This window comes from Balaenoptera physalus (assembly GCF_965194825.1).
Source record: "Balaenoptera physalus genome assembly, chromosome: 1".
In the NCBI taxonomy this organism is placed as follows: Eukaryota; Metazoa; Chordata; class Mammalia; order Artiodactyla; family Balaenopteridae; genus Balaenoptera; species Balaenoptera physalus.
This window is the reverse complement of record NC_138882.1, coordinates 195,784,620-195,812,438: the sequence shown is the minus strand read 5'-3', so window position 1 is coordinate 195,812,438 and position 27,819 is coordinate 195,784,620. Positions and strand designations below refer to the sequence as shown.

The window sequence follows — 27,819 nt, the reverse complement described above, 5'->3', positions numbered from 1 at the left end:
AACAGGACTCAGCCACCCGCCTCCAAGTGCTTGGTCCAGTGGCCATGTTTGGACACAGCGACAAGGGCCAGGAGGAAGGGCCTCTTAAGAAGGCAGAGCAGTAATTGCAGCTGGAAGAGATGTTCACCCGCATGAGGATGGAGGAAAGTGGGCAGAGTGAAAAGATTTGACCGGCTCCGTACTGAGCTGGAGGTGGGTGTCTGAGGGGGGTGACTTCCAGGGCAGGGCTGGCAAAGAGCGGGGGACGGCATCGCCACAGGGCCCAGCATGGGGGTTCGGAGTGCGGGCATTGCCAGGTAAATGCAGGGGTCACCAGCAAGCAGACAGCGACTGCTCTCGTGGGCCTGAAGAGCTCTCCTAGAGCACAGCGTGTGCGGGAGGGAAGGAGGGCAGAGTCCTGGAGGGAAGGGAGCGCATGGTCCTCTGGGGCAAGGGCTGACTATGTCCCTTGGACTTGGGGACCAGGAGACGGCTTTGGTGAGAGCTGTCGGGGCGTGGCAGAGCTGCTCACAGACCCAGTGACAGGAGGCCAGAGCTGGAGGGGGCTCAGAATGCAGACGAGGCTCCCGGAGAAGGCCAAGGGGAGGCCCTGTTCCTGAGCCGGAGGGGCACACAAGTTCCCTTCCAGCCCGAGAGGAGGGTGGACGCCTCTGCGTGGGAGTCCTCAGAGGGGGAGGACGGGGCTATACGGGAAGCGCAGGGCTGGCAGACCTGCTGTGAGGCGGCCCTCAGAGATTTCTGGGCTTGACTCCGGAACTAATAAAGTCAGGTATTTGGGGGAGGGGCCGAAACCCTCACATTAAGGCTCCCCAGGTGATTTGATGGTCACCCTGCCTGCGGGGGGCTAAGGTGAGCCCAGGACCCGGACAGCCACCCTGCCTGCTGGTCTGGGGAGTGAGGGAGACCAGCTGGTGCTCAGTGGCTGAAGAGCTGAGCCAGGGAGTCCCTGCTGGAAACCAGAGGAGGGGGAGGAGGAGGGGGAGGTCAAGCACCAGCAGGGCCTGGCGCCACCCCCCAGCCTGCAGAAGGATCTAGGGTTCCTAGGTAAAGCCTTGCCCTAGTTACCACCCAGCACACGGGCACTCAGGCAGAGCCCACCCAAGGTGTCTGTGCCAAAGAACGCAACTCACAACGTTGCGTTTGCGTTCCACACAAACTTTATTTACACAATCCATGTGAGATTTCTGAACCCGTGCCAAAAGAGGCAAGATAAGGCCTTTTCTCTCAGGCCTGTTACTGAAATGTAAATTAACACAAATGCAAATCAAACTTACTCACTGTTGACAAATAACTCTTAGTCCCTATTTTAGTATAATCATCACATGAGGGAAAAAAATAACTTTTCCTAAGATGCTCCGCCTCAAAGGGCAGTGGGTGTCAGCATCCCCCTCAGAGGTGCTGTACCACCCTGGAAAAAATGCCTTCGGGTTCCTTCCCGTCCCCCAAGGCAGCAGCAAATCCTTCCTGTCTCCTCCTTTTGGCCAAAGCAGCCAAAGATTTAAAAGTCTTTGGTTCGTAGATGGCTAGATCTGCAAGTACTTTCCTGTTGAGCTCCACCTGGCACTGGGAAGAAAATCAGAGCCTGTATCAGCATCCGAAATGCATTTCAGTGAAACACAGGAAGACTCGGAACACGGCTAAGCACCCTGTGATTTGAATCACCTTAGCACACACCACTTGAGCACCAGTGGGGGAGAGGGAGTGGTGACTCCTGTTCAAGCAGGACATGGGAGAAGAGGGGCGGGGGGCAGGGGGGGAACCAAGGGTTGTCAGCCAGGCTTCTGGCCTGGGGTACCCTTTAAGGCAGCTGGGAAGAGGAAACCACAATTCCCATTTCACAAACGATGAAAAATGAGACACAGAAAAGGTGTGTGAGGCACAAGCAGAGGAACTAACATCAAAACCGGGCACTCCTTACTTCCATGAGAGAACCAAAGTCATCTATCGAGTGAAGCAACAGAAAACGGACAGACAGTGCCAGTGAGTCTGGGGTGCAGGAAGAAGGGGGGATGGTGTCCTGGCATCAAAGGCAGCTGTGCAGGAGGAGTCAGTCCTGTTCTACCACCTGGGACCCCTGTGCTGTGGGCAGAGTCTCTCTCCTTTTGAGCCTAGTTCCCCATCAGTAGAATGGAGGTGTTGCACCTACACTTACCCCGAGGATCTTTGTAAAGTGCCAGACACAGGGCCTCGCACAAGGACCCATTCCCCCTAGCTTTTTAAGAAAAAACTTAAATGCACACAAAAACAGAGGGAATAGCATACTCACCAGATGCAAGTGACCAAGATCCTGTGGCACATGCTTGCTCTATCCCTGCCAAGATGTTTCCCTCCTTTTTGACTATGATTCAACTTGATCTGCTACCTCACCAGAATTCATTCAGTGCAAAAACTTTGAAATTAAACTTTAAAGTTAAAGCCAAGTTTTTCTACCTTTTTCTCTTGATGGGGAAACACCAGGGCTTATGTCTTGGTGCCACAGACCCTATTAGCAATTCCGCTACCAGCAGGGCAGCGGCAGAGCCAGTGTGGCGAGTCCCCGAACCCACCAGAACCCCACTCCAAGAACGAAAGCAGTGTTGGGCTGTGAACACTCCACTGCCCGCGCTGCTGGACCACGGCAACTGGACAGGTTATTAAGACGTTTAACGTCTCAGCAGGACCACATCCTCGACCATACCTTAATCAAGTTGAGGATGAATGCTGGGTACTTCAGGCCGTGTTCCTGGGAAGCAGCTGTAACTCGACTGATCCAGAGCTGAAATGAGAAACACTGAGATGCTTAAGAACCAGTTGTATGTTACATCCACACCTCCCAGCTAAGGTTGTCACTGGACTAAAAGATTGTTTTTGTAAGAACAAATACAAAAGTCAGTGTCCTATTCACGCTGAAGTACAAACAACAGTGAGCAAAAGCTGATGCTCTTTATCCAAATGCCAGCTGTAAAGCATTAACTCCACACACATCTTTAGGCGCTGAGGAAGGATACAAAGATGAGCAAGATATTCTGGGGCAAACACAGCTCCGGGCGTAGCAAGGGTCCAGGAGAAAGCTTCAGGGAGGTGAAGGCCTGGAGGGGAGGAGGCAGGGGCTTCGAGAAGGGCCAGGCTGGCGAGGCAGCGGCGTCCGCTCCAGGCGCAGCGAGAGATCTGAGCGCTGCAGGGGAAGCCGGGCTGGGGAAGCTCTGCATGCATCTGTCCAACAGGTTCCGTGTGAGGCTGCCGCGCCGGACCCGCTGCCACCCTCGCGCCCCCGACACCCGCACACCGCATTGGGCCCAGCCGGTGCTCACGGGGCTGCGCGCGAACCGCGTGCACAGGAGCGGTTCGCCGGGCCCGGTCCACCTGCGGCCGTGAGGCCCCGCGGGTTCGGGAAGGCGGGGGCGGCGGGGCGAGGCCGAGCGGGCCGCGCTTACCGTCCGCAGGTTCCTCTTCTTCAACCTGCGGGCTCGGGTGCACTGCACGAACGCTCGCGTCACAGCCCTGACTGCCAGCCGGTAGCACCGATTCTTCCTCCCCCGGAAGTGCTAGTCAAGAAACGGGAGAGGAGGCGGTCGGCGTGGCCCGCGCGCGCCGGGCCAGGCGGGGGCGCGGGGCGCACGGCATACTCACCCGCGCGTGCTTCAGCACCTCCTGGACCCGCCAGTAGCGGTCGGTGACGCGGTTCCGCAGCCAGAGCTGCGCCGTGAGGAAGACCATGGCGCCCGCAACCCGCGCCTCTGCTCTGAGCGTCGCGCCACCGCCGCCACCCCCACCCCCAGCGATTCCGGGTCAGCTCCTCCCTCCCCCAGGGGAACTTCCGGGTCACTGCGCGTGCGCCCTGGGTCCACGCCGCTATCCCTCTCCTGTGCGCATGCTCGAGCTCAGGGGGCGGTGCCGGGGCCGGGCAGGGCCTAGGCGGTGGAAGAAAGGATCCCGTGTCCCCCCCCCCCCCCCCCCGCCCCGGCAGCTTGAGGGCGGGCCGCCGAGGGTGGCGTCCTGCGGAGCGGAGCTGGGAAGCGCTGCCTCCCACCGAGGGCCCTGGTCCTCTTTACGCCGCGGAGCTGTGCACTTTATTTTTTTAATAAATTTATTTATTTATTTTGGTTGCACTGGGTCTTCGTTGCGGTGCGTGGGCTTCTCGTTGAGGTGGCTTCTCTTGTTGTGGAGCACGGGCTCTAGGCGGGCGGGCTTCAGTAGTTGTGGCTCACGGGCTTCAGTAGCTGTGGCTCGCGGGCTCTAGACCGCAGGCTAGTAGTTGTGGCGCACGCGCTTAGTTGCTCCCCAGCATGTGGGATCTTCCTGGACCAGGGCTCGATCCCTTGTCCCCTGCATTGGCAGGCGGATTCTTAACCACTGTGCCACCAAGGAAGCCTTCCATAAATGTTTATAAGCACATTATTGGGGTTTTCTTCTGGTCCATTTGAAAGGAACTTGGAGATAGCTAAATACTTCACTGTGTATTTCCTAAGAACAAGGACGTTCTCTTACAAATCCCAGCACCATGATCAAAATCAGGAAATTCAACATTAATGCAAGACTGCTCTCTGGTCCACAGTCTGCATTCCAGTTCGGTCACATATTCTTACCGCTTTTTTCCCTGTCCAGGATCACGCACCGTGTGGAGTTCTTATGTCTAATTTTCAGTGTTAACCTGGAACAGTTCCTCAGCCTTTCTTTGTCTTTCTTGACTTTGGAATTCTTGAAAAGTACAGGCTACTTACTTTGTAGAGTGCCTCTCAATTTGAGTCTGTCTGATGTTTCCTCGTGATTAGAATCAAGTTACACATTTGTAGCAGAATACTGCAGAAATTATATTGTGTCCTTCTCGGTGCGTGGCACCAGGAGGCCATGATGGCAGCTTGTCCCAACACGGGTGATGTCAGCTTTGACCATTTGGTTACGGTATTGTTTGCCAGGTTTCTCCACCGCGTTTACGTTTGAACTAACACATAGTTTGTAGTGAAATACTTCGGGAGTCATCACAGGCTCTCCTGTCAGCAGATGTTGAGGTAGGAGCACAGAGGTGTACTATTTTGTGCCTGTGAAAGAAGGAGGATGCAGACCGGACAGCATCTTGGCCAGCCCGACAGTTCTGGAGCAAAGACTGCCTAGTAGGGAAGCCTTGTGTTGGGCAGAAACGGCCAGACCCCAGCACCTGTGCGGTGCTCAGCCAGCGTCTGGGGCTGCTGGGAAAAGCGTGCCATCAGCTGAAACGCTGCTGCGGACTTGAAGCCCCACAACACGTGGGGCCTCGAATGGACATGTGAGCAGCTCCTCCGTGGCCGCTGCGCTCCGAGGCTACCTGCACTCACTCACGCGTCGATCATTGACTTTGTAAGTCTTTCCATACTTACTGGCATTCTCCTTAAAGAAAAGCTTTCCGTTGGAGGGCACGCAGAGGGTGGCGGTCCGTGACAAAGGAAGTGGTGACCGAGCCAGGCAGAGGGATCGGCAAGTGCGAGGCCCAGTGTGGGCGAGGTCAACAAAAGGCCAGAGTTGTGGGAGCGAAGCTAGTGCAGGTCCAGGGCCGTGAGCAAGTCAGAGGCTGGAGACGGAGGCTGGTGAGGACGCAAGGGCCCTGGAGGTCTAGGAAGGACTGTGATGTCCCGGGTACCTGGGCTTCCTCACAGCATGGTGGCCACAGGGCAGGACCCCGGAACCTGGTCGCCCTCTCAGCCCACCCTGGAAAGTCACACAGCATTGAGTCAGCAACGCTTGGGCGCCGGACCAGTCACAAAAGTCCACTCAAGAGGCGGAGACCCAGACTCCAGCTCTGGATGGCAGGAACAAGGGGATCCCACTGGAAGGAGCACGTGTGACTGGCAAGGTCGCTGGGGCATCTGCGAACAACACTGTACACCACATCTGGTCTACGCTTTGTGAAAGGGAGCCACTGGGGGATTGTGCAGGAGAGTGAATAGGATGATGGCTACTATTCTGAGAACAGCCCCTTGGGAGTCAAGGGATCAGGCGAGAAGACCAGTTAGCCTGGGGGCTGGCCTGGTTACGGCAGCATTCCAGGCAAGGCTGACGGTGGCCTGGACATGGTGGATGCAGCGGGGGAGGTGAGAGGCAGTCGGGCTGTGGGTGTGCTCTGAGGTCGAGCCTGCAGGCTGTGCTGGAGGCTGGCTGGAGGTCCATCCTGCAGCTTTAAAAACCACCTCGGGACTTCCCTGGTGGTCCAGTGGTTCACACTCCACGCTTCCACTGCAGAGGACTCGGGTTTGATCCCTGGTTGGGGAACTAAGATCCCGCAGGTCCCACAGGCCACTCGGCGCGCCCAAAAGAAAACAAAAACAAAACAAAAAAAACCCACCTTTACTCTGAGGACTCCAGAGATGTCACTCCAGGCCTCAACTTTGCCCCATTCTCGTCTCCTGTGCATCTGCTCTCCCACCCGCCCCTCCACCTCGGGCCCAGGCCCCGCCAGGAGTCATCGTTATGTCTCCCTTTCCCTGCCCCTCCCCACATCCAGCCATCAGCAAGTCCAGAGGGCTGTGCCCACAGAGCCGTCCCAATTCTTCCTGTCTCTCCCGCCGCCACCATCTCACTGACCTCCTGGGTTTCCTTTCCTAGTTTCAGTCCACTCTGCACTTGCAGGCCCCGTGAGCCAAAAGACCGTGTCACGTGAGCTCACGTTCCCCAAAGGCTTCCGTCGTCTTGGGGGTAAAATCCAAGTGCTCCCAGGGTCCCCGGACAGAGGCGCTGATTTAGCAAGACGGCTCTCACTTTCAAAAGATGAAATCTGTCCTCTAAAGCTGTTCTTCCAGAAAAATCTTATAAGGACATTGATTTTCTATGAGGATGCAGGTGTGGACAATCAGAGACAACTGTCACTCTGTATCTGTTGTACTACAGGATTTTTAATTTACAGAGATGGCTGAGTGATGACAGGGAGAGGCTAAAGCTATTGAAAGCAGGTTTTTGTTTTTTTTTTTTTGGCTGTGTTGGGTCTTCGTTGCCGCGCACGGTGGCTTTCTCTAGTTGTGGCGAGCGGGGCCTGCTTTTCGTTGCGGTGCACGGGCCTCTCATTGCGGTAGCTTCTCTTGTTGCAGAGCACGGGCTCTAGGCACGTGGGTTCAGTAGTTGTGGCGCACGGGCTTCAGCAGTTGTGGCTTGCAGGCTCTAGAGCGCAGCCTCAATAGTTGTGGCGCATGGGCTTAGTTGCTCCGCAGCATGTGGGATCTTCCTGGACCAGGGCTCAAAGCTGTGTCCCCTGCATTGGCAGGCGGATTCCTAACCACTGCACCACCAGGGAAGCCCCTGAAAGCAGATTTTTATGCCTTACATTTCCTGAGGGGAGGGCACACCACGCCCCACAGGGACACAGGCAGAAGCAGCAGTGTCGATCAGGAGGCAAGAGCAGGGGCCCGGGGAAGGCTCAGGCCTTTATTGGGGTTCCTGCGGAAAAGGCAGGGCAGGGCAGGGAAACCGTTTCTGATTGGTTTGTTTGATAATCCAGTGGGCCTTGGTGCACAGAGGCAGGCCTGGCCCTGGATGACTTCAGGCAGAGGGATGTCAGCTGGGCATGTGAGAGAAGGCAGCCGTTCAGGGCGTGGGTAGGGACGGCAGGGGAGAGGAGGACAACTGGCCGTTCGTTTGGCCCTGTCATTAGTGAGTGGGTGCCAAGAGACAAATACTGAATCTAAGGAAACACAGTAAGAGTGCCAGTGTGCCCGGGGGGAGCACCGAGGCTGACACCCCGATGGGGGACGGACAAACGGGAGCCCATCGGGTTTTGGTCAGTTCTGTGGCCACGACTCAGTCTCTCTGCCAAAGAGCGTGCACAGGGCTGGAGCTGCAGGGCTGACGTGGCCCTGGGAGTCTGGAATGGTTCCAGGTCAGCCCCACGCTTCTTGCTGGGTCTCCAGCCACTGCTTCCTTCTCCTCCAGGGACCTCTGGGGTGTTCTCCCGTGCACCCTGGCAGGTGGCCTCAGACCAGCGGAGAGGAGCCTGCGTGCCCTGAAGGCCGTGGGAGCCTGGAGCCTTTGGTCCTGCTCTGGCCCTGCAGCCCTGGGGCCCTGTGCCCCTAGGACTCCTCCTGCTCTCCACAGACGGCAGGCCCCAGGTCCTGGGCCACCTCCCCCCACTGCGTCCCCCGGGTGGGGCTGGCCCCTCGGCTCAGCAAAAGCTCTGCGGTGGAGCCGTGGCCGCGCTCCACGGCAAGATGCAGGGGGGTCATGTGGAGCCAGCCAGCAGCGTCGACCTTCGCACCCCTGGCCAGGAGGTGGCCGGCGACCTCCATGTGGCCTCCCCGGGCAGCGTGGTGCAGGGGGGTGAGGCCCAATGTGTCCCGAGCGTCCACCTCCGCTCCCCAGGCGGCCAGCAGTTGGACGGCGAGCAGATGTCCACCAGCAGCAGCCCTGTGGAGTGCAGAGCGGCCGTGCCTGTCCTTGAGGCTTGGGTCGGCCCCGTGCTCAAGCAGCATCTCCATGTCCTAGAAGAGAACGGGGCAGGGGCAGGGCTGGCCTGGGCGGGCCACACAGTGCTCAGCTGCCCTCAGCGCCCCCTTTCTCCACGCTGCTTCCTCATTTGGTGCCGCCTATGGCACCTGCTGGGGCTCTACTTGGAGACCCCACTTGCCCCCTAATGGTCCTGAGCTGCCTGTGGCCCCTCTGCAGCGCCCGGGGCCTGGCTGGACTCAGGCCCGCGGCCGGTGCCCAATAAATATTTGGTGCTGCCGGCCCAGCACCCTCCCTGGGCTTCCAAGAGCTGGTTACCAAGGGGAGTGACGTCAGGGCGGCACTCAGGGCCCTGGTGCCCGGCCCCTCCCCACCACCCACACGATCACTCCGGGGGCCGGGCCGAGACGTACCTGCCGGCGGCCCAGGTCGGCCGCGACACCCAGCGCCGTGGCCCCCACACCGTCCCGGGTGTCCACCCGCGCCCCGTGCGTCAGGAGGAGGAGCAGCGCTGCCGACTGCCCGGCCGCGGCCGCCACGAGCAGGGCGCCGTCCAGGCCCGTGCCACCGCCCGCCGCCAGCAGCTCGAGCACCGGCAGCCGGCCGCCCGCGGCCGCCCAGTGCGCCGCCGTCCAACCGCGCGCGTCCGCCGCCGCGGAGCCCGGGCCCGGTGCGTCCAGCAGGCGCCTGGCCAGCAGCGTGCGGCCCAGCGCGGCGGCCCAGTGCAGCGGCGTGAGGCCAGCCTCGCAGCACGCGTTCGCCGACGCCCCGCGCCGTAGGAGCAGCTCGGCCGCCCGCGAGGGCCCGTGCCAGGCGGCCTCATGCAGCGGCGTGCGCCCCGCGCGGTCTGCGGCTACGGCCCGGCCCCCGCGCTGCAGCAGGAGACGCACCAGCGGCACGTGGCCGCGCAGCACGGCCAGATGCAGCGGGGTCCTGCCCGCGCGGTCCCTGCGGGGCGGGGAGGGCGGCATGGGCGAGGGCAGGGGCACGGGGAAGAGACCTGCTACCTTTGCCCAGGAGGGAACCCTCTCCACCCCACAAGGGACAGCTGCCTCCGTCTCCCACTGAAGGGACACCAGCCACCACCCCTACCCCCACCCCCGTGGAGTACCGGTCCTGCCCCTGGGCTCACCTCTCCTCCACACTGGCCCCTTGCCGCAGCAGCTGAGTCACCAGGCCCACGTGACCCTTCCACACGGCCTGCAGCAGGCGCCCCCAGGCCTGTGGGGCGCTGGGCCCCTCTGTCCCAGCTCCTGGGGCCTCCTCGGAGCCCAGCTCCAACCACCGCAGTTCCTGCTCTGCCCCTGCCTCTGTCAGGTCCTGCTTCCGGGGCTCAGAGACCCTAGAGTCCATCTGGAAAGAACAGGAATCCAGCATGGATGCTGGAGGCCCAGGCTGGATCCAGCCCACTGTCCCCAGGCTGACAAGGACCCCTTATCTCCCCAGGGGAACCTGGCTACCACTTACCCTTCTGACGGCCTTGGCTCTCAGCTACCCTCAAAGCGAGCCCACCCAGGGGCTCTGTCCTCCGGCTGGGGGTCCTCTACATGCCGTCCCGGCCCAGCCACAGCATGGTGGCCCTTTCATGAAACTCCCCCTGAAGTCACAGCGGTGGGATGTCTGCTCCCAGAAGGTGGAAGCCTGGAGCTGCAGTTGTGCGGTGGCGGTGGGGCCTCCCGGGGGCCGGGCTAAGGGCCAGTTCTCCACTTGTTTACCCAGCAACTTAAGGGGAGGCCCTGCCTGCGGGCCACAGCCCCTGTCCCAGCAGCCGTCAGCACCTGCCAACTGCCAGGGCCTCTGGCTTGTCCTCCCTCCCGGGAGACAAAGACCAGGCAGGCAGGAACTTGCCCGTGGACCACAGCTCCTCAAGGAGCACAGCCTTTGATGTGCCACGACTCGCCCCCAGGAGACACCCACACACCTTCCCCCGGGTCCTCCGGGTCCCCCCCTCGAGCCCTTCCCGCCAGCCCCACTCCTGTCCCTGCTGGCTAAGACCAGGCTGGGTGGTGGGCAGGGTGAGGTGGGACCCTTTCCCCCCACCCAGATGCTGCGTGAGGACAGAAGGTTCTCCAGGGACACCAGGCAGGCAGCCTGGACCAAGGGGTGGGATAGGAAGCCCCCTGAGAGGAGACTGAGGCAGGTCTCCAGGGGCTGTGAAGGGGCAGAGCCCCAGGCAGTTGAAGGAGGGAGCCAGGCAGAGGGAGGACTGTTAGGAGACGGGCTACATCTGGACGGTGGACGTGGTGCTGCAGGAAGCCCTCAGTAAGGCCTCCAGGTTGGTCACCTTGGTTCTGGGGCCCTGGGGCAGGGTGGGCCGGGGTGGGTGGCAGGCCCTGAAGGTGCCTTCCCATCCCCCAATCCCTGGGTGAGGCCACCCGTCCAGAGCCCAGACGGGAGAAGGAAGTGGGGCGGCTTCTGCAGCCTTGTCCCTCCAGCTGCCTCTCATGACCGCTCACCAAGAGGCAGCACGGCTTTGGGGTGGTGGCTCCCACCCCAGCCCCTCCCCAGCTTCCAGAGACGGACGAGGTGTCCTCAGGGCCCTGCCCTCCAGAGAGGGCAGCCCTTCCAGGTGCCGGATCCAAAGGGTGGGTCTCCAGGCAAGGGGCTGAGAGGCCGTGTCCCACTCCCAAGCCACACGGATCCTACCCCGTAAGCCACGGTCACTCCTCTTCTAGAATGAGAGCTTCGTGAGAGCACGTCACACAGGCTGGCAGATTCGTCCCGTAAGGAGCAAGGTGTTCTGGGTGGACGCAGACAGTTTACTGGTTAAGCAGCCGGCAAAAGCCAGAAAAGCAAGGGTGTCAGCCCTCTGCACCCTGTCCCCGCAGGATGACCCAGGAAGACGCTGAAAGGAGCAGGGCCAGATGACAGGGGCGCGAGGACACGGGGTGGGAGGGTCACCCTGTTGCTGAGGAGCAACCTCTGTGCTGCAGCCGCGCCCTGGGGGCCCCGTGCACCGTCCTGTCCCTCATCAGAGCCAAGGAAGCTAGAAACTGCCTCCTGGTGGCCTCCCCACAGGCAGAAGGCAGTGAGACTGGGCCGTGGGGCCTGTCCCCACCCCACCCCCGGCTTCTGCCATGGCCTGGGCACTGCAGCTTGCTCAGTGACCTGCAAAGAGCTGTCCCGCTACAGGCAGAGGCTTCTGTTGGCCTCCCTCCGCGTTGAATCCACAGGCGTCCGTCGTGCCTGGCGCACAGCGGGAGCTCAACGGAGTGCTTGTTGAATGAGTGAATGAATGAGTGAATGAATGAGTGGAGGACCTGGGGGAGAGGGTGGGGCTTAGAAAGGAGATGAGTCCAATACCCTTGCTGTCTGAACTCTCTTTTTTACCCCAACTTCACTATCAGAATAAATAAACAGCTACCGTGAGATCTTCACACGCGTGCGCCAGTGCAAGCAGTTCAATTGCACATGTGCTGGGCAGCAGGGCTTGGCGTGTGTTGCAGGGGGCCTCAGCAGCTGTCCTGGCCGGCGTGTCTCCACCCACGTCCCTTGAACAAGCTGTGCATGTCGCTGTCATCGAGCTCCCTACGTGTCTGAAGGGTGCTGGTGAGCTTGAGAGGCCTGAAAAACATTAGAAGTTGGAAGGGATGAGGCAGACTGTAGGGGGAGGGAGAGAAACATTCGCATCGGGTGCCACCCGGCCTCCTTCATCCAGCTCCCAGACAACCTACTCAGTGGTTTAAGTGTCAGCTAGTTATGTCAATGGTGTTTATTTATTTATTATTATTATTTTTCAAATAATTTTATTTATTTATTTACTTTGGCTGCGCCGGTTCTTAGTTGCGGCATGTGGGATCTTTAGTTGAAGCATGAAGGCTTCTTAGTTGCAGCATGTGAACTCTTAGTTGTGGCATGCATGCAGGAGCTAGTTCCCCGACCAGGGATCAAACCCAGGCCCCCTGCATTGGGAGCACAGAGGCTTACCCACTGGACCACCAGGGAAGTCCCTGTAAGTGGTGTTTAAAACACTGTATGTCGTGCACGGAAACCCCGGGAGGCTGTTAGGTGCTAAGAGTATTTTGGTAATATCTGGAGAAATTAGTTGGGGTTTTCGGAGGGGCTGGGAATGCTTCCCCCCTTACTTGAAATCACAGAATACGCGCTCCCCCTGTTTTCAGGATGGGTTGGATTCTGACACAAAGGATGCCTGTAATGGTAGCTGCCATGATTGAGTGCCTACTGTGTGCTGAGTCCCACGTTAAGCATTTCACATACGTTATCCACGTGCCCTCTCAACAGCCCTGCAGTGTGGGCACCCAGCATCTTCTGGGGCTGTTCTGATGCTGAGAGGGGCCAGGTTTGGGGATGAGGGAACCATAGGGGGCTAGGTCAGACGTTGACCTTCCTGTGGCAGCTACGGATGGGGAAGTTGCCAGAGTTGAGACTAATGAAATGAAACCATTGTGTGCAGGGTCTGGAAGTGGGGAGAGGGCGGGACCTGGGGGGAGGACGGCCCAGTGCTGAGCTCTCAGGACAGCTGTACAGGCTCTGACCAGAGCACGCCGGGGCTGGCGGGGGAGACTGGGCAGGGCTGGAGCTGTAAGTAACCTGGCAGAGAGAGGGCCAGCCTGGCAGCGAGGACCTGAGGCTCAGGTGTGGCCCTGGAGACTGATGGTCAGGGTTGGACCTACCTGGGCCGGGGTCCTGCCCTCCAGCTGAGTCCACTATCTGGTTGCTGGGGTCTGGGTGGAGGTCTGACCTGGCAACCTAGGGTTAAAAGGTTGCTAATCTGACCTGGGTGGGGGGACAGAGGGTGGGCATCAGTCCTGCCACGTGACCACCGCTGTGAGCCCACCAGGCCCACTGCCAAGAGAGCATGAGTGAGCAGGAGAGGGAGACAGAGGAGGACGAGGGAGGGGGTGCTTCAGACACGGCACCCATGCTGCCCCGAAGGCTTCCTGACCACCAGGCCTCAGACCCGATGTCCCCAGGGTGGGCGGGCCCGGCTGCCCCAGGCCGGGGGATCCTGCAGCTGCCACGTCGGGCCCTGGCTGCGCTCCTGCTCCATCTGCTGCTGCCCGCAGCCGTGTTCCTGCTGCTGCTGCTGCCCGCAGCCACCACTGTGTACCTGGGATTCCTGTGCCACTCGAGGGTGAGCTGAGCAGTCCACGGGCGCGGGGCTGAGGAACTGTCTGGGGTCCTCGGGGAGTGCAGGTCCCTGGAGGCACGTGTGCCCCTTCCTGAAGAGCTCCTTCTCCTGCCAACCCCCCCACGCCCCCCCACCCGCCACTGGCCACAGCAAAAGAAGGGCTTTTGTTTGCCACCCAAGGGGATGGCTCTCTCCCCTCCCCTGAGGCCTCTCAGCCTTGTACCAGGAGCCGCCAGGGCCTGGACAGCTGGGCAGGGTGGGAAGAGGAGGAGGGTTCCAAGAAGAGAAGAGAAGGATATTGTCAGATTTAAGCAGTCCACAGTCCCCATCCTCCAGCCTCCCCCAACACACTGAAGACCCCTCCTCCCCTGGGATAGGTTTCCCCACGTATGGAAGGGGTTATGGCTTGGTCTGGGATAGGGAGGGTATAGGCAGATGGGCCCCTTTCTGCCCATCTGGGGAAGGGGGGGCCGGGGGAAGGGGGCCGAACGCTGGGCCGCAGTAGACAAGGTGGCGCCAGCTGGCGACACCCCAGGGTAGGGCCTCGGGGTCAGATGCCAACTTAGGAAAGGGCCATGGGAGAGCAGAGAGAGCTATCCTCAAGGGACTCCTACTCGGGCCATTTACCGCCTGGGTCCCCATCTCCCATCCTCGGCTCAGAAATGCCTGGCTCACAGCCAGCCCCAGCCCCCACGACGCCGGCTCTGCCAGACCTCAGGCCCCGCCTCCTCCTCTCCCGGCCCCGCCCCGGCCCCCCTGCTCTCAGGCCCCGCCCCAATCCCTCTACCCACCCCCCGGCCCCGCCCCGTAATTGAGGCCCCGCCCTCTCCCGGTCCTTTTGTTACCAGGCCCCGCCCCGGTCCATCTGCACCGGCTTCCCCCCGTCCGACTCACACCCGAAGCGGGGCTTAGCTCCCGCCCCATCCACCTGCTGCCAGGCCCTGTCTCGGAACTGAGGCCCCACCGCCCCGCCTGACCGTCCGCCCCGCCCTCAGGTCCACCCGGCGCCCCGCCCCGCGTGCCGCGCGCTGCTGTCCGACCGCGGCTCCGCGGCGCTCATCGTGTCGGGCTTCCTCTCGCTGCCTCCGCTGCTGGTACTCGCCTCGGCCGCCCGCGCCCGCCTGGCCCGACGCCTCCGCTCGCTGCTGCCACCCCCGACCTGGAGTCCCGGACCCCGCCGCCACCCCGACGGGGAGGAGCAGCTCTGCGCCTGGGTGTGACCCCAGAGGCATCTCCAAATCCCGGAGGCCCCCGAACTCCCCCCGTGTCCCCCATCGGTGGCCCCAGGCTGGTGAGCTCAGGGTCTGCGTCCAGGTCCCGGCCGGGAAATCCCGTGCGCGCCGCGCGGCCCCGTGCGCAGTGCTCCGAGGGGCCGCGAGGTGGCACCGGACTCCCCCGGACCGGGGCGGCCCTTTCCCACCCTCACCGGCCGCCGCAGTCCCCGCAGCCGCCGAGGGGCTGGGACGCCCCCAGAGAACAGGGAGATGGCTCTCGGAGAAGGGGCGCGTGGCCAGGCTCGGAGAGAGGCGGCCTTCCTGGCTTCTGCCACTGTGGCTGTCCTGGCCTCCTGTGCCCCGACAACGGGCAGTCCCTGCGGGCCCCCTGTCTGGTCCGGCAGCGGCCTCCAGCGAGTCCCAGAGGTGGGGAGACTTCCACGCTCCACGGTTCCAGAACTTCAGTGGCCAGAGCACTAGGGCGTGCAGGGCTCAGCCCGAGACCCGGGTCAGCGTTTAGAGGGCTCTGTCTGTTCTCTCTGGATAATTTTAAGATCTTTTCCGTCTTTTGCTTTCTGTGCTTTTAAGCATGTTTCTGGTTGTGGCTATGTTCTTATTTATCCCCTTGGTACACACGGTGTGTCCCGTTTCTACAGATTCACATCTTTCGTCAGTTCTGGAGAATTCTCAACCATTATTTCTTCAATTCTGCCTCATTCATTCTACATATTCTTTCTTGGGAAACACCTGTTACGTGAATGCTTCCCATTGTGCTTTTACCATCATGTCAGTTTAGCTCTCTTCTGTGTTTTCCATCTCCTTGTCTCCCAGTGCTGCGTTCTGGGCAATTTCCTCATCTCCCTCTTTGAGTTCACTAAGCACTGGCTGAGTCTAATCTGCTGATTATCACATCCATTTAACTTAAATTATTGTGTCGCCCTATCTAAAAGTTATACTACTCACTTCTTATTCAAATCTGATGATTTTGATGATCTCTTGGTGCATGCTCGTGATTTGGATTCCAGCTTTGACTTCTGGAACATTTCACACATAGTTGTTTCTATTTTTTTCTTTTAATTATTTATTTTTTGGCAGTGCCCTGCAGCATGCGACATCTTAGCTCCCCAACCAGGGATCAAACCCTCACCCCTTGCATTGGGAGCATGGAGTCTTAACCGCTGGACCACCAGGGAAGCCCCACACATAGTTATTTTACAGACTGCACCTAACAACTGCACTCCCTTTGCCTTTGGGGGTCTAAATCTGTTATTTGTTGCTTCTGCTGACTCAGTAACAGCATATCGTTTCTTTGAATGTTTGTACTTGTTAAGCATCAGCCCACACCTGTGAACGTTCTGAGGCCACGTCCCTCCACAGAGGATGCCCTTGTGAGGCGTGACCAACCTGGGCCCCCGTTAGGGTCCTGGTTAGTACCCCACTGTGCAGGGCACCCACACTGTGGCCCTGATGCAGTGTGGCTCTCCATCCCTGTGTTCAGGGAATTCTCTGCTTTCCCATTTGTTTCCGTTCATCATCCTGGGTTTCTGTTCACTAGGCTTCTATCTGTTTATTTATGCACTTCTTTCTAGCGTTTCCTGGAGGGGAGGGGGCTTGGAAGATATCTACTGCCTTGTAAGCCCAGCAGTGTATTAAAAATGTGTTTGTTGTAATTCGTCCAGAATCTAGTAATAGCTGGAAGGCCTTGGAGAGGATCTAGCACACCATGTGGCCAGCAGGGCTCCACCTGTGACCAGGAGGTCAGGGCCCAGATGTGCCCAAGGATCAGCACTCAGGGCTCACTCGTGGCTTGATCAGGGCCCGAAGCGGGGCTGGCTCGGCTCCAGCAGGAGTCCTTGGGGTTTTCCAATTGTCTGTGGCCGGTCAGACGGGAGCCTGGCGGGCTGCCCCGTGCCCGAGGAGAGCTTCCCCGGTCCGAGGCCGCCTTCCTTCCCCTCCCGCCTAGGGTTGGGCAGGCTCTGGCCAGGCGTCAGAGGACTCTCCTGAGCCTCCGCCTGGCCCTGGAGTCATCAAAACAACAGCTGGGCCTGGTGGAGGCGGGGAGGCCACCATGGGGAGCTCAGCTGCTGAGGCCACTGGTTCCTAAGGTGTGTCCCGGCTTCCCAGGCCTGCCCAAGCCCCGCGTGGCCTCCAGCTGGCCCCGGGGACAGCCTGCCTCAGCTCCAGCTCTGCCCACCCACTCACAAAAGGAATACTTGTGGGGGGCTGTGGAAGGCTGACAGAGGAGCCTAGGGGTCTGCTTTAGGGGGCCAGCCATCAGGGAGGACGGGAAAGTGGAGGGTAGAGGCCCTGAGCTACTGGGTGGGTCAGAGGAGACCTCCACTTTGGGCAAAAAATTCTCTTTCTGCAAGTCCCCAGGCCCCTGCCCCGAAAGAGCGTGCCTGGCCATGGGGTGCACGTGCACGCGCGTGCCTGTGTGTGTGCGCGTGTGTGCATCGTGTGTGGGTGTACATGTGTGTGCCTGTGAGGGCGTGCCTGCATCCCCTCTGTCTGCTGGTCCTCACACCCCTGGGGGGGCACTGTCCCGACCCCACAGTTGTAGAGTCTGGGCTTCGCAAGGTTCCCTGATCTGCCCAAGGCCACTTATTGATTCACAAAGCATTTCCTAGCAGCCCAGGTGTCTGCAGGCACACTCTTGAGTGGTGAGCAGCTAGGCAGGGTTAGGAGAGCTGGCCCGTTCTGTCCCCATGGTCTGTACCCCAGGTGTGAGCCCAGCCCCACCCAGGCATGTGGGCCAGGCAAGGGGTGCTGGGCAGAAACTGAGCTGTGCTGGGTGGGCTGGGGAGGAACAGGCAGAGCCAGCCCTGTGCTGACTCTGGGGACTGAGATCCCTCCCCCTGCCCCGTGGTCCCACCCCCACCCCTGGGGACTCCCCCCAACCAAGGTGCTGACACAGTTCTGTCCCTCCCTGCTCTCTCTTTCCCCATGTACGCCTGCCTGGACCCTGCTTGGGGCTAGGACAGGGTATGAGGGTCACCTCCCTGTTACAGAAGGTTCCAGCACAGGGAACCCACACTAGGGAGGGGTCCCACCTCGGGAAGGGCACCACTGTTCAGTTCCCTGCACAGGCTGAAAACCAGGAGCACCTGGCTGCCTGCCTGCCTCTCTGCCTCCCAGCTGTGCCCTTGGGCCTCTACTTCTTCGAGGCCTGGCATCAGTCCCCATCCTGCCCCTGGGCCCTCGCCTACCCCCATGAAGCCTGCCCCTGCCCTTTATGCCTCCCAGGCATCCTTGCTGCCCTCACATACACTGCCAGGCCCCCACCCCAGGGCTCTGGTACTTCCTCTAGCTCCTGCCCCCCTGGTCTGACATGACCCCACCCTCCAAGGGGAAAATGAGTAGACATGCATCTTTGCAAACTTGCCGCTGCCCATCCCCCTTCTAGCCTGGCAGGGCTGGGAGGACAAGGGCTCTGCCCAGTGCCTGCACGTCCCCAGTGCAGAGTCTGTCGTGTGGCTGGGCCCAGCACAGAGATGACTGATGAATGCAGATGGGGTGGCACCCACCCCCGTACCCAGGCTGCCCACCCCATCAGCTGTCTTCCCTGCCACCCTGGGTGTTGTTGGCTGAAGGACTGGGCAGGGGTCGTCTCTGGGTCCACGAGGGGCAGGCCTGGGCCCCTAGGGAGTGAGACGATGCGACCACCAGACCCCCAGGACTGGCCCTCAGGCTCTGGCACGTCCCTGACCACAAACAGGCAAGTCGAGCCTAGAAGAATGTGTGGGTGGGTATCGGCAGGGGCCTCAGGGCCCTGCCGCTCTTGGCCACCCCTTCCCTCTGCTCCTGTGACTGTTGCGTGCAGTCAGGGGGCCTCAGGCTCGCCCACGCTACCCTCCAGGCCCACAGCAGCCGACCCCCACTTCTGGTTTCTATGTTCCCAGCTGTGTGTGTGGGTGCCTGTGTAAGATACAACTGACACGAAAACCAGCATCACAGGCATCCCTGCGGGGCGGGGTGGGGCCAGGCCACTCTGCCCCTCGGGCTCTCAGCTGGGGTCAGGGGTGGGGTCAGAGGCCCCGGGAGCTGCCCTTTTCCCGGGGGTCAACATGACCACAGTGAGCTGGGGACAAAAGGCCCTTCTTCTCTGCAGAGGCCTGGACGGTGCGGAGGAGGGCGCGTTCCCGCGGACCGGCGGGGAGCAGGGGCGGTGGCTTGGAGAGCAACGTTGTCCCTGGGTTTTGTGGCGCCCCGTCCACCTGCCTGTGAACCGACAGGCAGGGTGTGCCAGCTCTGGGAAGTGATGCTTGGGGACTCCCGGACGGGTCCAAGGCCACAGGCTGCTCCCTCCTCCTGGTCCCCAGAACACAGGACCAGGCAGGGGCTGGCCCCGGGGGAGGGAGGGGGCTGAGGCCAGGGCCGGATGTGTCCTGGACGCCTCGTCCTTCTCTGCCCCCCCTGCCCCCAGGCCTGTCTTCCTTCAGAAAGAATGTTTCCCGGCCATTATATTTGTGCTTCCTCTGGCGTCTGTCTCAAGCCCAGCCCTGGCCCTGACCACTACACCCCTGGCTGACCCCTGTGTTCTCTGGGGACCCTCCGTCTGCCCATGTCTCACCTCGGGGTGGGGGGTGAGGAGACTCACCGTGATGCTGGCAGCAGGGCAAGGTGTAGCCGGCTGAGCCACAGGGCAGATCAGGGGACTGAGCGGGGCAGAGCTGACCCTGGGGGGGGGTTGGTCTCGGTTTGCGGGGGTCAGGCCAGAGCTCAGCGTGAGCATCTGGAGGGACTCTTGGCCAAGGCAGGTGGCCGAGCTCAGCCAAGGCTAGGGAGAGGCCCTGGCTGACCGCTCCCAAGGCCAGGCCCCCGTCCCTTCTCCCTCTGATGGAGAGGCTGGAGGCCTGCTTCCTCGAGGGCTTGAGTCATGGCCAAGAAGAGTGGCTCAGTTTTTCCAGAAGGGACGGAAACTTCCCCGTCAGCCCAGCAGCATAGCCGAGGTGTGACAGTGGGCCCACCGCTGGGCAGGAGTGGGGACCCACAGGGCAGACCCAGTGTGGCCCGCTCCCTGCTGGTGGGTGCCCAGTGAGATGGGGCAGGAGCCAAGCCGTGTAGGCCATCTGTACCTGGGTCAGCTCCCCGCGGGGCCCCCGGGTCTCCTCCAGCTGCCTCCGCTCACAGCCCCATCTCCGCAGCAGCCCTGCTCAGCCTCGGGTGCTGGAGGGCTGGGGGCCAGGCACGGTCCCTCTGGGCGGTACACCCTGAACTTTGGGGGTTCGAGCCCATTGCCGCCCCCCTGGGGCCCAGGCGGAAGCACCAGGCAGTTTCTGGTCCCAGCCGAGGCCTGAGGTCTGTGGAGCTGAGCCAGCCCCACCACTGCCAAGATTCCCGGCGGGGGTGGGGTGGGGGGGGACGGCGGGGACGGAGTTCTTGCTTGTTCCTGCCCCAGCTCCTCAGGCTTAGCTGAGCTGCTTCCTTTTTTAGGCAAAGTCAGAGCTCCAGTCTGTCTCCCAGCCTGGCGTCTCACCTGCCAGAGGGAGGAAGGAAAACCATTGAGTCCCATCCGTCCTCCCTGCTGGGCATTCTCCTGGGGAGGGGGGAAAGGGAGGGGACATCCTGGCAGAGATGGCCCTGCCGCCTCCCCGTGGGGGACCTGTGCCCCCACCCAGCTGCACAGAGAGGAGTGGCTGGGAGAGGGCGGCGGTGACCCCACAGGAAGGCATCTTAGGAGGGAGGGGGGCAGGGCTCTTCTGGACCTCACTCCTGCCCACGGGACACTGCCCCATCTCCCCTAAGGGCAAGGAATCTGCCCTGGGGGCACTGAGTGTCCCTCAGGATGTCCCCTGCAGCCAACCACCTCTGCTCTGGTCTAGCCAAGATCCCAGATGCAAGGCTCCTGGTCACAGTGGAGGGTTTCCCCAGTGGGCTGCTTGGGGGGTTCTGTCCTCAGTCCTGGAGTTTGGCCTCAGCCCTGAGCCCCTCATTGGGCAGGGCCTATGGGGACAGCTATATGCCCAGCATGATCACACTGGACAGGCCTGAACCAGCCATCCTCAGCTCCTATGCCTCTTCCTCTAAGAAGCCAGGTGAGGTGTCCCCCGGGAAGCTCCCCCTTAAAGGTCTCAGGCTTCTTTCCCCTCCCGACGCCCTGTCTCCTTTCGAAGTTCCACCCTTCTGATCTCTGTTGGTCATTCCTTGGAGGAACATGTCACAGCTCCCATACACCTGCCCCTCCCCAGGCTCTGTGGCCAGAGCCTGGGACTTGTTGGGGGGGACGTTGTTTTTGGTGTCACCTACACACTCTCATACCCCCTGGGGCTCTCTTGGGCTTGGCTTCAGGGACTCCCAACACTGCGGAGCCAAGGGCAGCGGGCCTAGGGCTGACCCAGCTTGGTGGCTCCCTGCTCAGCTCCTGGCTGGGGGCTGGGGGCAGCGGGTAGGGGACAGGGCTGACTCCAAGGCCTTACAGCCGGAAAGGGAGACCGCAGTGTCTGTGTGTGCATGCCACCCGCGTGTGTCTCGGCGGCATCTCACTGAGTGCCGCGTGTCGCCGCACGTTTGGGCCCTTTGTGCGCGCGCCTCCCCGGAGCCGGTGCTTCTCCGCAAGCAGAGCAGCGCGCGCGCCAGGGCGGGACCTCGGGGCGCGGCCGCGGTGGGCGGGGGCTCCCGGGGGCGGGGCCCGGGTCTGGCCCGCTCGGCCGCGCGCCCCGCAGCTCAGGAGCGAGCGAGCCACGAGCGGAGGCAGAGCGTGGCCGTCCCGTCGCGCGCGATGCTGCCCTGGACGGTGCTCGGCCTGGCCCTGAGCCTGCGGCTGGCGCGGAGCGGCGCGGAGCGTGGTGAGTGCGGCGGGCGGCCGGGCAGGACTCAGGTCCCGGCGCCCCGCCCCCCCCCACCATGTCCGCACCGAGCCACGCTCTCCTTCCGCGGCTGTGGGGCGGGGGCAGCTGGCAGGGGACCACACCCACCTGCGGCGCGGGCCCCGCCGGCAACTCCGCGGGATCTTGGGGCCTGGACGGGGAGGGGATGGGGCCTGTCGGGGAGGCTTGTCCCTGCCTCAGTTTCCCTCTCCTTGGAGTGACCGTTAATAGAGGGATGGTGAGAGGGTTGGCGTCGCCCCACTGGGTTAGGGGAAACTGAGGCCGCAAGGCCGGGACCAGAACCGAGACACCCCAGGCCCCTGTCTGCTCATGACAGTGGCGAAGGGCCCCATCTGCCCCCCGGGGTGCCGGGAGGAAGGGGGAGGCCCCGGAGGGGCTGATAGGGCCCTCGGACTGCTGCAGCAGGTAACCTGCTTCCTGGGTCCAGGTGGAGCAGAGGATGGGGGCCAGGGGAGGGGTGACATCATCTGTAAGTGGGGTCAGGACTCCAACCGGGACTCCGGTCTTTGGGAGGGGCTGCAGTCAGCGCTCTGTCCCCCCCATGCCTCCACCTCTGCCCCCCCCATGCCTCCACCTCTGTCCGCAGTCTCCCCAGCTGCCTTTGTGCCCCCACCGCACGCCCCACTGGTTGCTTTACCTGGAGGCTGAGCGGTGTAGGCTTCTTCTTGAAAGCCAAGCCCTGGTGGCCCAGACCCATCCACCCACCACTCCTGGGGGCTGGGCCGGGTCCAGCCTTCACACAGTCTGCTGAAGACAGGGAGGGTGTGGGGGCTTGGAGGGGTCAGCTCTCCTTTGCAGATGAGACATGAGCCCAGGGGGTGCCCCAGGCATGTGGCCAGGGTGCAGAGTTGGAACTGCTGAGAGTGTGAACCTCCTGTTGGCTTAGGACCCCTCTCCCCCCCGGGGTGCCACCCCAGGACCTTTGGGGTGTGACTGAGCAGGCTTTCAGGGCTTCCTTGGGTAAGGGCAAGTGCCAGCTTAGGGAAAGCTCAGGCCCTGGGGGTTCTGCCCTGGGTGTGGGGCTGTCTGGGGGCCACCACCTGGGGCTGAACCCTTCCCTCTCCCCCAGGCCCCCCGGCATCTGCCCCCCAGGGGGACCTGCTGTTTCTGTTGGACAGCTCGGCCAGCGTGTCTCATTATGAGTTCTCCCGAGTTCGGGAGTTTTTGGGGCAGCTGGCGGCCCTGCTGCCCCTGGGCCCTGGGGCCCTGCGTGCCAGCCTGGTGCATGTGGGCAGTCGGCCACACACCGAGTTCCCCTTCGGCCAGCACAGCTCAGGCTCGGCCGTCCAGGACGCCATACGCGCTGCAGCCCAGCGCATGGGTGACACCAACACTGGCCTGGCGCTGGCATACGCCAAGGAGCAGCTGTTTGCCAAGGCGGCGGGGGCCCGGCCGGGGGTGCCCAAGGTGTTGGTGTGGGTGACAGACGGCGGCTCCAGCGACCCCGTGGGGCCCCCCATGCAGGAGCTGAAGGACCTGGGCGTCACCGTCTTCATCGTCAGCACCGGCCGCGGCAACCTCCTGGAGCTGTCGGCCGCCGCCTCGGCCCCCGCTGAGAAGCACCTGCACTTTGTGGATGTGGATGACCTGCACATCATCACCCAGGCGCTGAGGGGCTCCATTCTTGGTAGGTGGGAGGAGGCAGGGCCCGGGGGAACCCCAGTGGGGATCTCAGGAGGAGGGCCAGGTGAGCCTCCAGGAGGACCTCGCACACCTGGAGCAGAGGCCAGGGCTGCAGGCACAGGGGTGCACACGTGGCTTCTCCAGGGACACACTCCAGCCGTTCACCCCAGGCGCCCCCCAGCCTGGGCTGAGGCGGGACAGAGGGGCAGGCTTGAGTAAGCACCTCCAGGTGGGGCTCTCTGCTGGAGAGTGGGGGACTTGGTGTGGGCTGAGGGACTCGGGCGCTGCATCTGGTGGAATGTGTCCACCTGGAGAGGAAGCGTAGGAGGTTCCAAGCCTGGAGACTCTGCAGAGGGGCCCACCAAGCCTGGAGGGAGGGGGAGGGCCAGGTCAGGAAGGGCCGAGACTGCCCCCCAAGAGCTAGGGCCCTACTTTCCCCGGGGCGAGGGCAGCCGCGGAGGGGTTGGAGTGGGACTGCACCGCAGGCGGTTGGGGATTGCTGGAGAGGAGGGCGGACCTTGGAGGGCCCGCTGCGGGGGCTAGCAGCTCCCCTCCGAGTTTCTTGTGGAACCCCCTGACCCAGCTAAACCTGGCGGAAGAGGGAGCTGGTGTTGAAGGGCCTGGTCACTGGCAAGGTTGGCTGTAGCCACTGAAAAATGCCAACGACCCCAGGGTCCTCCCAAGTCTCCACCTGTGGTTAATCGTCCACCTGAAACCGGAAGGGGTTGAACTGTGGGTTGGAGGGAGGTAGAGTGTCCTTCCGAAGATTTACTCCAGGACACCTGGCCCTGGTGGCCCCTGGGTCAACCACTGTGGCTGAGCCTGGAGGCGACAGCAGGAGACAGGGCAAGCAGCTGGACAGGAAAAACCCAAGGCTGCAGGGCAGTGAGGCAGTAGGGCGGGGGCTCCTGGGAGCGGGGGCAGGGTCTGAGTGTGGGGGATGGGCGAGGGGCGTGCCAGCCGGGCAGCTGCACACCCAGCATTAAGGAAGGCAGCATGGGGTCCCGAAGGGCTTAACCCTGTCCAGACATTTATGAGCTTCACCCCCTTTGCACGGTCACTCAGACGGCCCTGTGGTGCTCGGCATCAAAGCTCAGGAGTAACACACGTTTGGGGGTCCCACCCTGGAGTGCTCCCAACACACTCTCCTGGGGACTGGACGCCGGCAGCACCCGAAACTCCAGGTCCAGCTGCTCCTGGGGTTGTCACATCTCTCCTGCCCCTCGGGGCATTCTCCAGTGGCTCCCTTCTCCTGGCTGTACTGTGGGCCCCCTTTTCCTTGACTGTTCAGAGCTGAGCTGACCCCAGACTCTGTGCCGGCCACTCAGGCTGGATGGGGGGGCTGGTCCTCTGTTCTCTGACATCATGACAGTTCGGATCCTGCCACCTTTGAGGGGCCCTTGTCCAGGCCACTGGACTGGGTGGGAGGTGGCTGCTATACCTCCGCACTGGTTTGAGTTTGGAGCTCAGGCCAGGAGGGAAACTGCTGACGGGGCAAGGTAGGGGGCTGGCTGCACTCATGTCCTTCTGCGGATCCTTAGGATCTGGTGGGCGTGGCCGGGGCTGGCCTGGCGCCCCGCGCCCTGCTCCCCGCCTCTGGGTGTCTTCCGGGAGTCAACAGTCAGAGCCCCAGTGTCGGGCTCGAGGAGGCACCTCTGTTCTCTGGCCCTCTGCCCCCCACCCCGCAGACGCGATGTGGCCGCAGCAGCTCCGTGCCTCCGAGGTCACGTCCAGCAGCTTCCGTCTGGCCTGGCCGCCCCTACTGACCGCCGACTCGGGCTACTACCTGTTGGAGCTGGCGCCCAGCGCCGAGCCGGGGACGGCGCGCCGCCAGCAGCTGCTAGGGAACGCCACGGGCTGGGCCTGGGCCGGCCTGGACCCTGACACGGACTACGACGTGGCGCTGGTGCCGGAGTCCAACGTGCGGCTCCTGAGGCCACAGCACCTGCGGGTGCGCACTCTGCCGGGTGAGGCGGGACGCGGGGCCAGGCGGGCTGGGGGTGCGGGCGCGGCCGGGCAGGGCGCGGGGCCGGGCGGCGCGGCCCCCTCCCAGCTCACAGGCGCTTCCCCCGCAGAGGAGACCGGGCCGGAGCGCATCGTCGTCTCGCACGCCAGGCCGCGCAGCCTGCGCGTGAGCTGGGCCCCGGTGCTGGGCCCGGCCGCCGCGCTCGGCTACCACGTGCAGGTCGGGCCCCTGTGGGGCGGCGCGGCGCAGCGCGTGGAGGTGCCCGCGGGCCGGAACAGCACCACGCTGCAGGGCCTGGCGCCAGGCACCGCCTACCTGGTGACCGTGACGGCGGCCTTCCGCTCCGGCCGCGAGAGGGCGCTGTCGGCCAAGGCCTGCACGCCCGACGGCGAGCGCAGCCGCGCCTCGCGCCCCCAGTCGCCGGGCGCCGGGGGCCGGGAGCCGTGAGCCGGCCGCGCCCGCGCACCCGAGGGCGCCCTTCTCCCGAGCTCGGTGGGTCTTGCCCCGGGGGTGGGATGCTGGCCGGCCTTTGGCCCGCGGGATCCCCGCGCAAGAGGGCGCCCTGCTTCGGCGTCCGCCCTTCAGGACGCGGCCTCGCCTGACCCTCCGCGGCAGCTCTGGCAGCGGCGCGTGCCCTCGCGACTCCCTCCCCTGCCTGGCCCAGAGCTTGGGCAGGATTTAGCGGGGAGGTGGACAAGGAGTCGGGGTCCCGTTGAGAACGTGAGACCCGAGATGGCTCTGGGCCCAGGACCACAGGGCGCCTGGGCGGCCGGACCTTACACTTGTATTAAGGGCCACGCCCTCTGGTGGCAAAGGCTAGCATTTGTTTGAAGGAGCTTGGTCTCCGTGGCAGCTCTGAGTCCCCTCCGGCCACTCAGGTCCTGGATGGGAAGGGAAGGAGGTGGCTCTGGCCAGGTCCCCAGAGGCTTCCTGGAGGGAGCAGGGTCTGGGAAAGGGGAGGGGAAGTGCTGGGAGTTGATCGTGTGGTCAGCAGCTGGGTGGCTGGAGGGACAGTCTTCACCGGCATGCTCAGCCGGCTTGGGGGAAGTGCTTGCTGGGAACAGTGGCCCTTCCTGCCTACCCAGGACCCCACTGGGCCCAGCCACAGCCACTGGGACGCAGATGGCACCTTTTGGGAGGAATGGGACAGGAGCTTGGCATTTGGGACCCTGGAGACAGGCGAGCTTGTTCCTGCGGGACCCCAAGGCTGGCGCTTGCAGGGAGCGTTCCCTGCTTCTGGCTGGGGGGCCTCCAGGCAGGGGCAGGGACAAGCACAGTTCCCCTGGGTGCTGCGCCCCAGCCATTCTCTGCAGTGTCTTCTGACCCCACCTCCTGTCACTCCTTACTATCCTGGGGCCACCAGGCAAGTCCCAAGGCAGTGCTGCTCTCCCTCAGCCCCACCAGGCACCTCCTCCTCCGCCTGCGCTGACTCAGTGCTCACTTTGCCTCTTCCCCACTAACGCCCCAGACTTTAAAATACAGTAAATCAGATGTAAACTTAGCCCTGCAGTCTCCTGAGAGTGCTTTATTCCTTGTGAAAACACGCCAGCCCCATTAAAGGTTGCAAGTTAAAAAAAAGTCTTGGGTGGAGGACGGATGGTACCCCGGCTGGTGCTGGAGAAGAGGAGGGGGGAGCCTCCCCCTCCCAGTGCTGGGACTCAGGCCACCGTGCCCCCTGCGGCCTCCCTGTGCATCTCCTCTTCAGAGAGCGCAGGCCCCGTTTCTGAGGGCATTGCTGGGACCTGGGACGGCAGGCCCTCTGCAGGGCTGCCGCCACCTCTGCTGGCCCGGCCAAACCCTCAATGGCAGTCTGGCTCCTGCTGCCACCTGCTAATGGGAAGGAGAGCCCCTAACCCAAGCAACTGCATGTTGAGAGGTGGTCTCCGGGGCCCCGGTTGGTGTCTCAGGCTGCATGCCCCCGCCTGGTGGGTGTGTTGTCGGGGAGGCTTCAGGTGCACCCGCCTGCCACCATTTCCCAAGCACCTGCCTCTGAGCATCACGTGGCCCCTGCTCAGGCGCCCACGGCCCACACCGCCCACCAGTTCAGTGTGCTCGGCATTCGTGGGGGCAGGCTGTGTGTGAACCCAGAGAGCCCTGCCCTGCCTGTGCGAGCAGAGTGGGGAGCGGGGCTAAGTTGATGAGTCAGACGCAGGGGCAGATGGTAGTGTCTGGCCAGGCCAGACTTGGGTGGTGGGGCCGTGTGGGTGGGTGTTGTTTCTCCTCCATGTCCCCCAACCCCCTCAAGGCAGGCTGAGGGAAGCCTGGGACTGGCCTGTGCCACTGCAGGTTTCTGCTTACACCCTGAGCGGCGTTCAGCAGTCAGCTGAGGGTCAGAGGCTCCTGTGATCTCAGCAGCTGGCCCCATCCCAAGGCTGGTGAGCGTGAACAGCAGGGTCCCAGGGTCCCAGACAGCACTGACCAGGGAGGGGAACCCTCCCCGGGCCTGGGACCTGGGCCTGATCCATCCCTGACGGGCAGAATTCCCCCTGTGGAGGCCTGCATCCCCCACCCCAATCCCCTGGGTGCTCGCGGGTCACAGCCCGCTGGGCACCCAGAGGGGCACCCCTTCATGCTGCACCCCTGAGCCCAGCTTGCGGCGCACCGTGCAGGCGGCAGGAGAAAAAGCAGGAGGTGCTGGTGGGGCGTTTCCTAGTGGCTCAGTCACATACTAAAGACAAGTTGGGCTGTGAGCCCCTTCCCCAAAAACATGCCTCC

General features: G+C 62.6%; 4 protein-coding genes across 8 annotated transcripts; 2 read left to right on the top strand and 2 right to left on the bottom strand.

The window, feature by feature from the left end:
• Positions 1–1,139: 1,139 nt before the first annotated feature.
• Positions 1,140–3,771, bottom strand: MRPL20 (mitochondrial ribosomal protein L20). Its single transcript, XM_082418495.1, has 4 exons — positions 3,610–3,771; positions 3,414–3,524; positions 2,678–2,755; positions 1,140–1,563 (listed from the first exon to the last, which is right to left on the bottom strand). The coding sequence occupies exons 1-4, from the start codon at positions 3,694–3,696 to the stop codon at positions 1,390–1,392; spliced, it is 450 nt and encodes a 149-aa protein (XP_082274621.1). The 5' UTR covers positions 3,697–3,771; the 3' UTR covers positions 1,140–1,389.
• A 3,053-nt stretch (positions 3,772–6,824) lies between these two features.
• Positions 6,825–20,922, bottom strand: ANKRD65 (ankyrin repeat domain 65). 4 transcript variants are annotated; one of them, XM_082417851.1, is made up of 7 exons: positions 19,764–20,922; positions 11,747–11,946; positions 11,491–11,642; positions 11,029–11,122; positions 9,515–9,735; positions 8,796–9,330; positions 6,825–8,343 (listed from the first exon to the last, which is right to left on the bottom strand). In XM_082417851.1, exons 2-7 carry the CDS (start codon positions 11,900–11,902, stop codon positions 7,741–7,743), a joined length of 1,761 nt encoding a protein of 586 aa, XP_082273977.1. In that variant the 5' UTR covers positions 11,903–11,946; positions 19,764–20,922; the 3' UTR covers positions 6,825–7,740. The 4 variants fall into 4 exon arrangements, with proteins under 4 accessions (XP_082273977.1, XP_082273976.1, XP_082273979.1 ...); XM_082417850.1 differs by lacking the exon at positions 19,764–20,922 and adding an exon at positions 13,454–14,205; XM_082417852.1 differs by lacking the exon at positions 19,764–20,922 and adding an exon at positions 14,320–14,515 and having other exon boundaries at positions 7,872–8,417.
• On the top strand, positions 13,202–14,842 carry TMEM278 (transmembrane protein 278; the record flags this gene model as incomplete). The annotated part of the gene is made up of 2 exons (XM_082418484.1): positions 13,202–13,477; positions 14,470–14,842. 2 exons carry the CDS (start codon positions 13,202–13,204, stop codon positions 14,692–14,694), a joined length of 501 nt encoding a protein of 166 aa, XP_082274610.1. The 3' UTR covers positions 14,695–14,842.
• A 343-nt stretch (positions 20,923–21,265) lies between the features above and the next one.
• On the top strand, positions 21,266–26,605 carry VWA1 (von Willebrand factor A domain containing 1). Of its 2 annotated transcripts, XM_082417886.1 has the most exons (4): positions 21,288–21,473; positions 22,585–23,142; positions 24,827–25,105; positions 25,214–26,605. In XM_082417886.1, exons 1-4 carry the CDS (start codon positions 21,407–21,409, stop codon positions 25,549–25,551), a joined length of 1,242 nt encoding a protein of 413 aa, XP_082274012.1. In that variant the 5' UTR covers positions 21,288–21,406; the 3' UTR covers positions 25,552–26,605. The 2 variants fall into 2 exon arrangements, 1 of the variants encoding a protein (XP_082274012.1); XR_014251934.1 differs by lacking the exon at positions 25,214–26,605 and having other exon boundaries at positions 21,266–21,473; positions 22,980–23,142; positions 24,827–24,965.
• Positions 26,606–27,819: the final 1,214 nt, after the last annotated feature.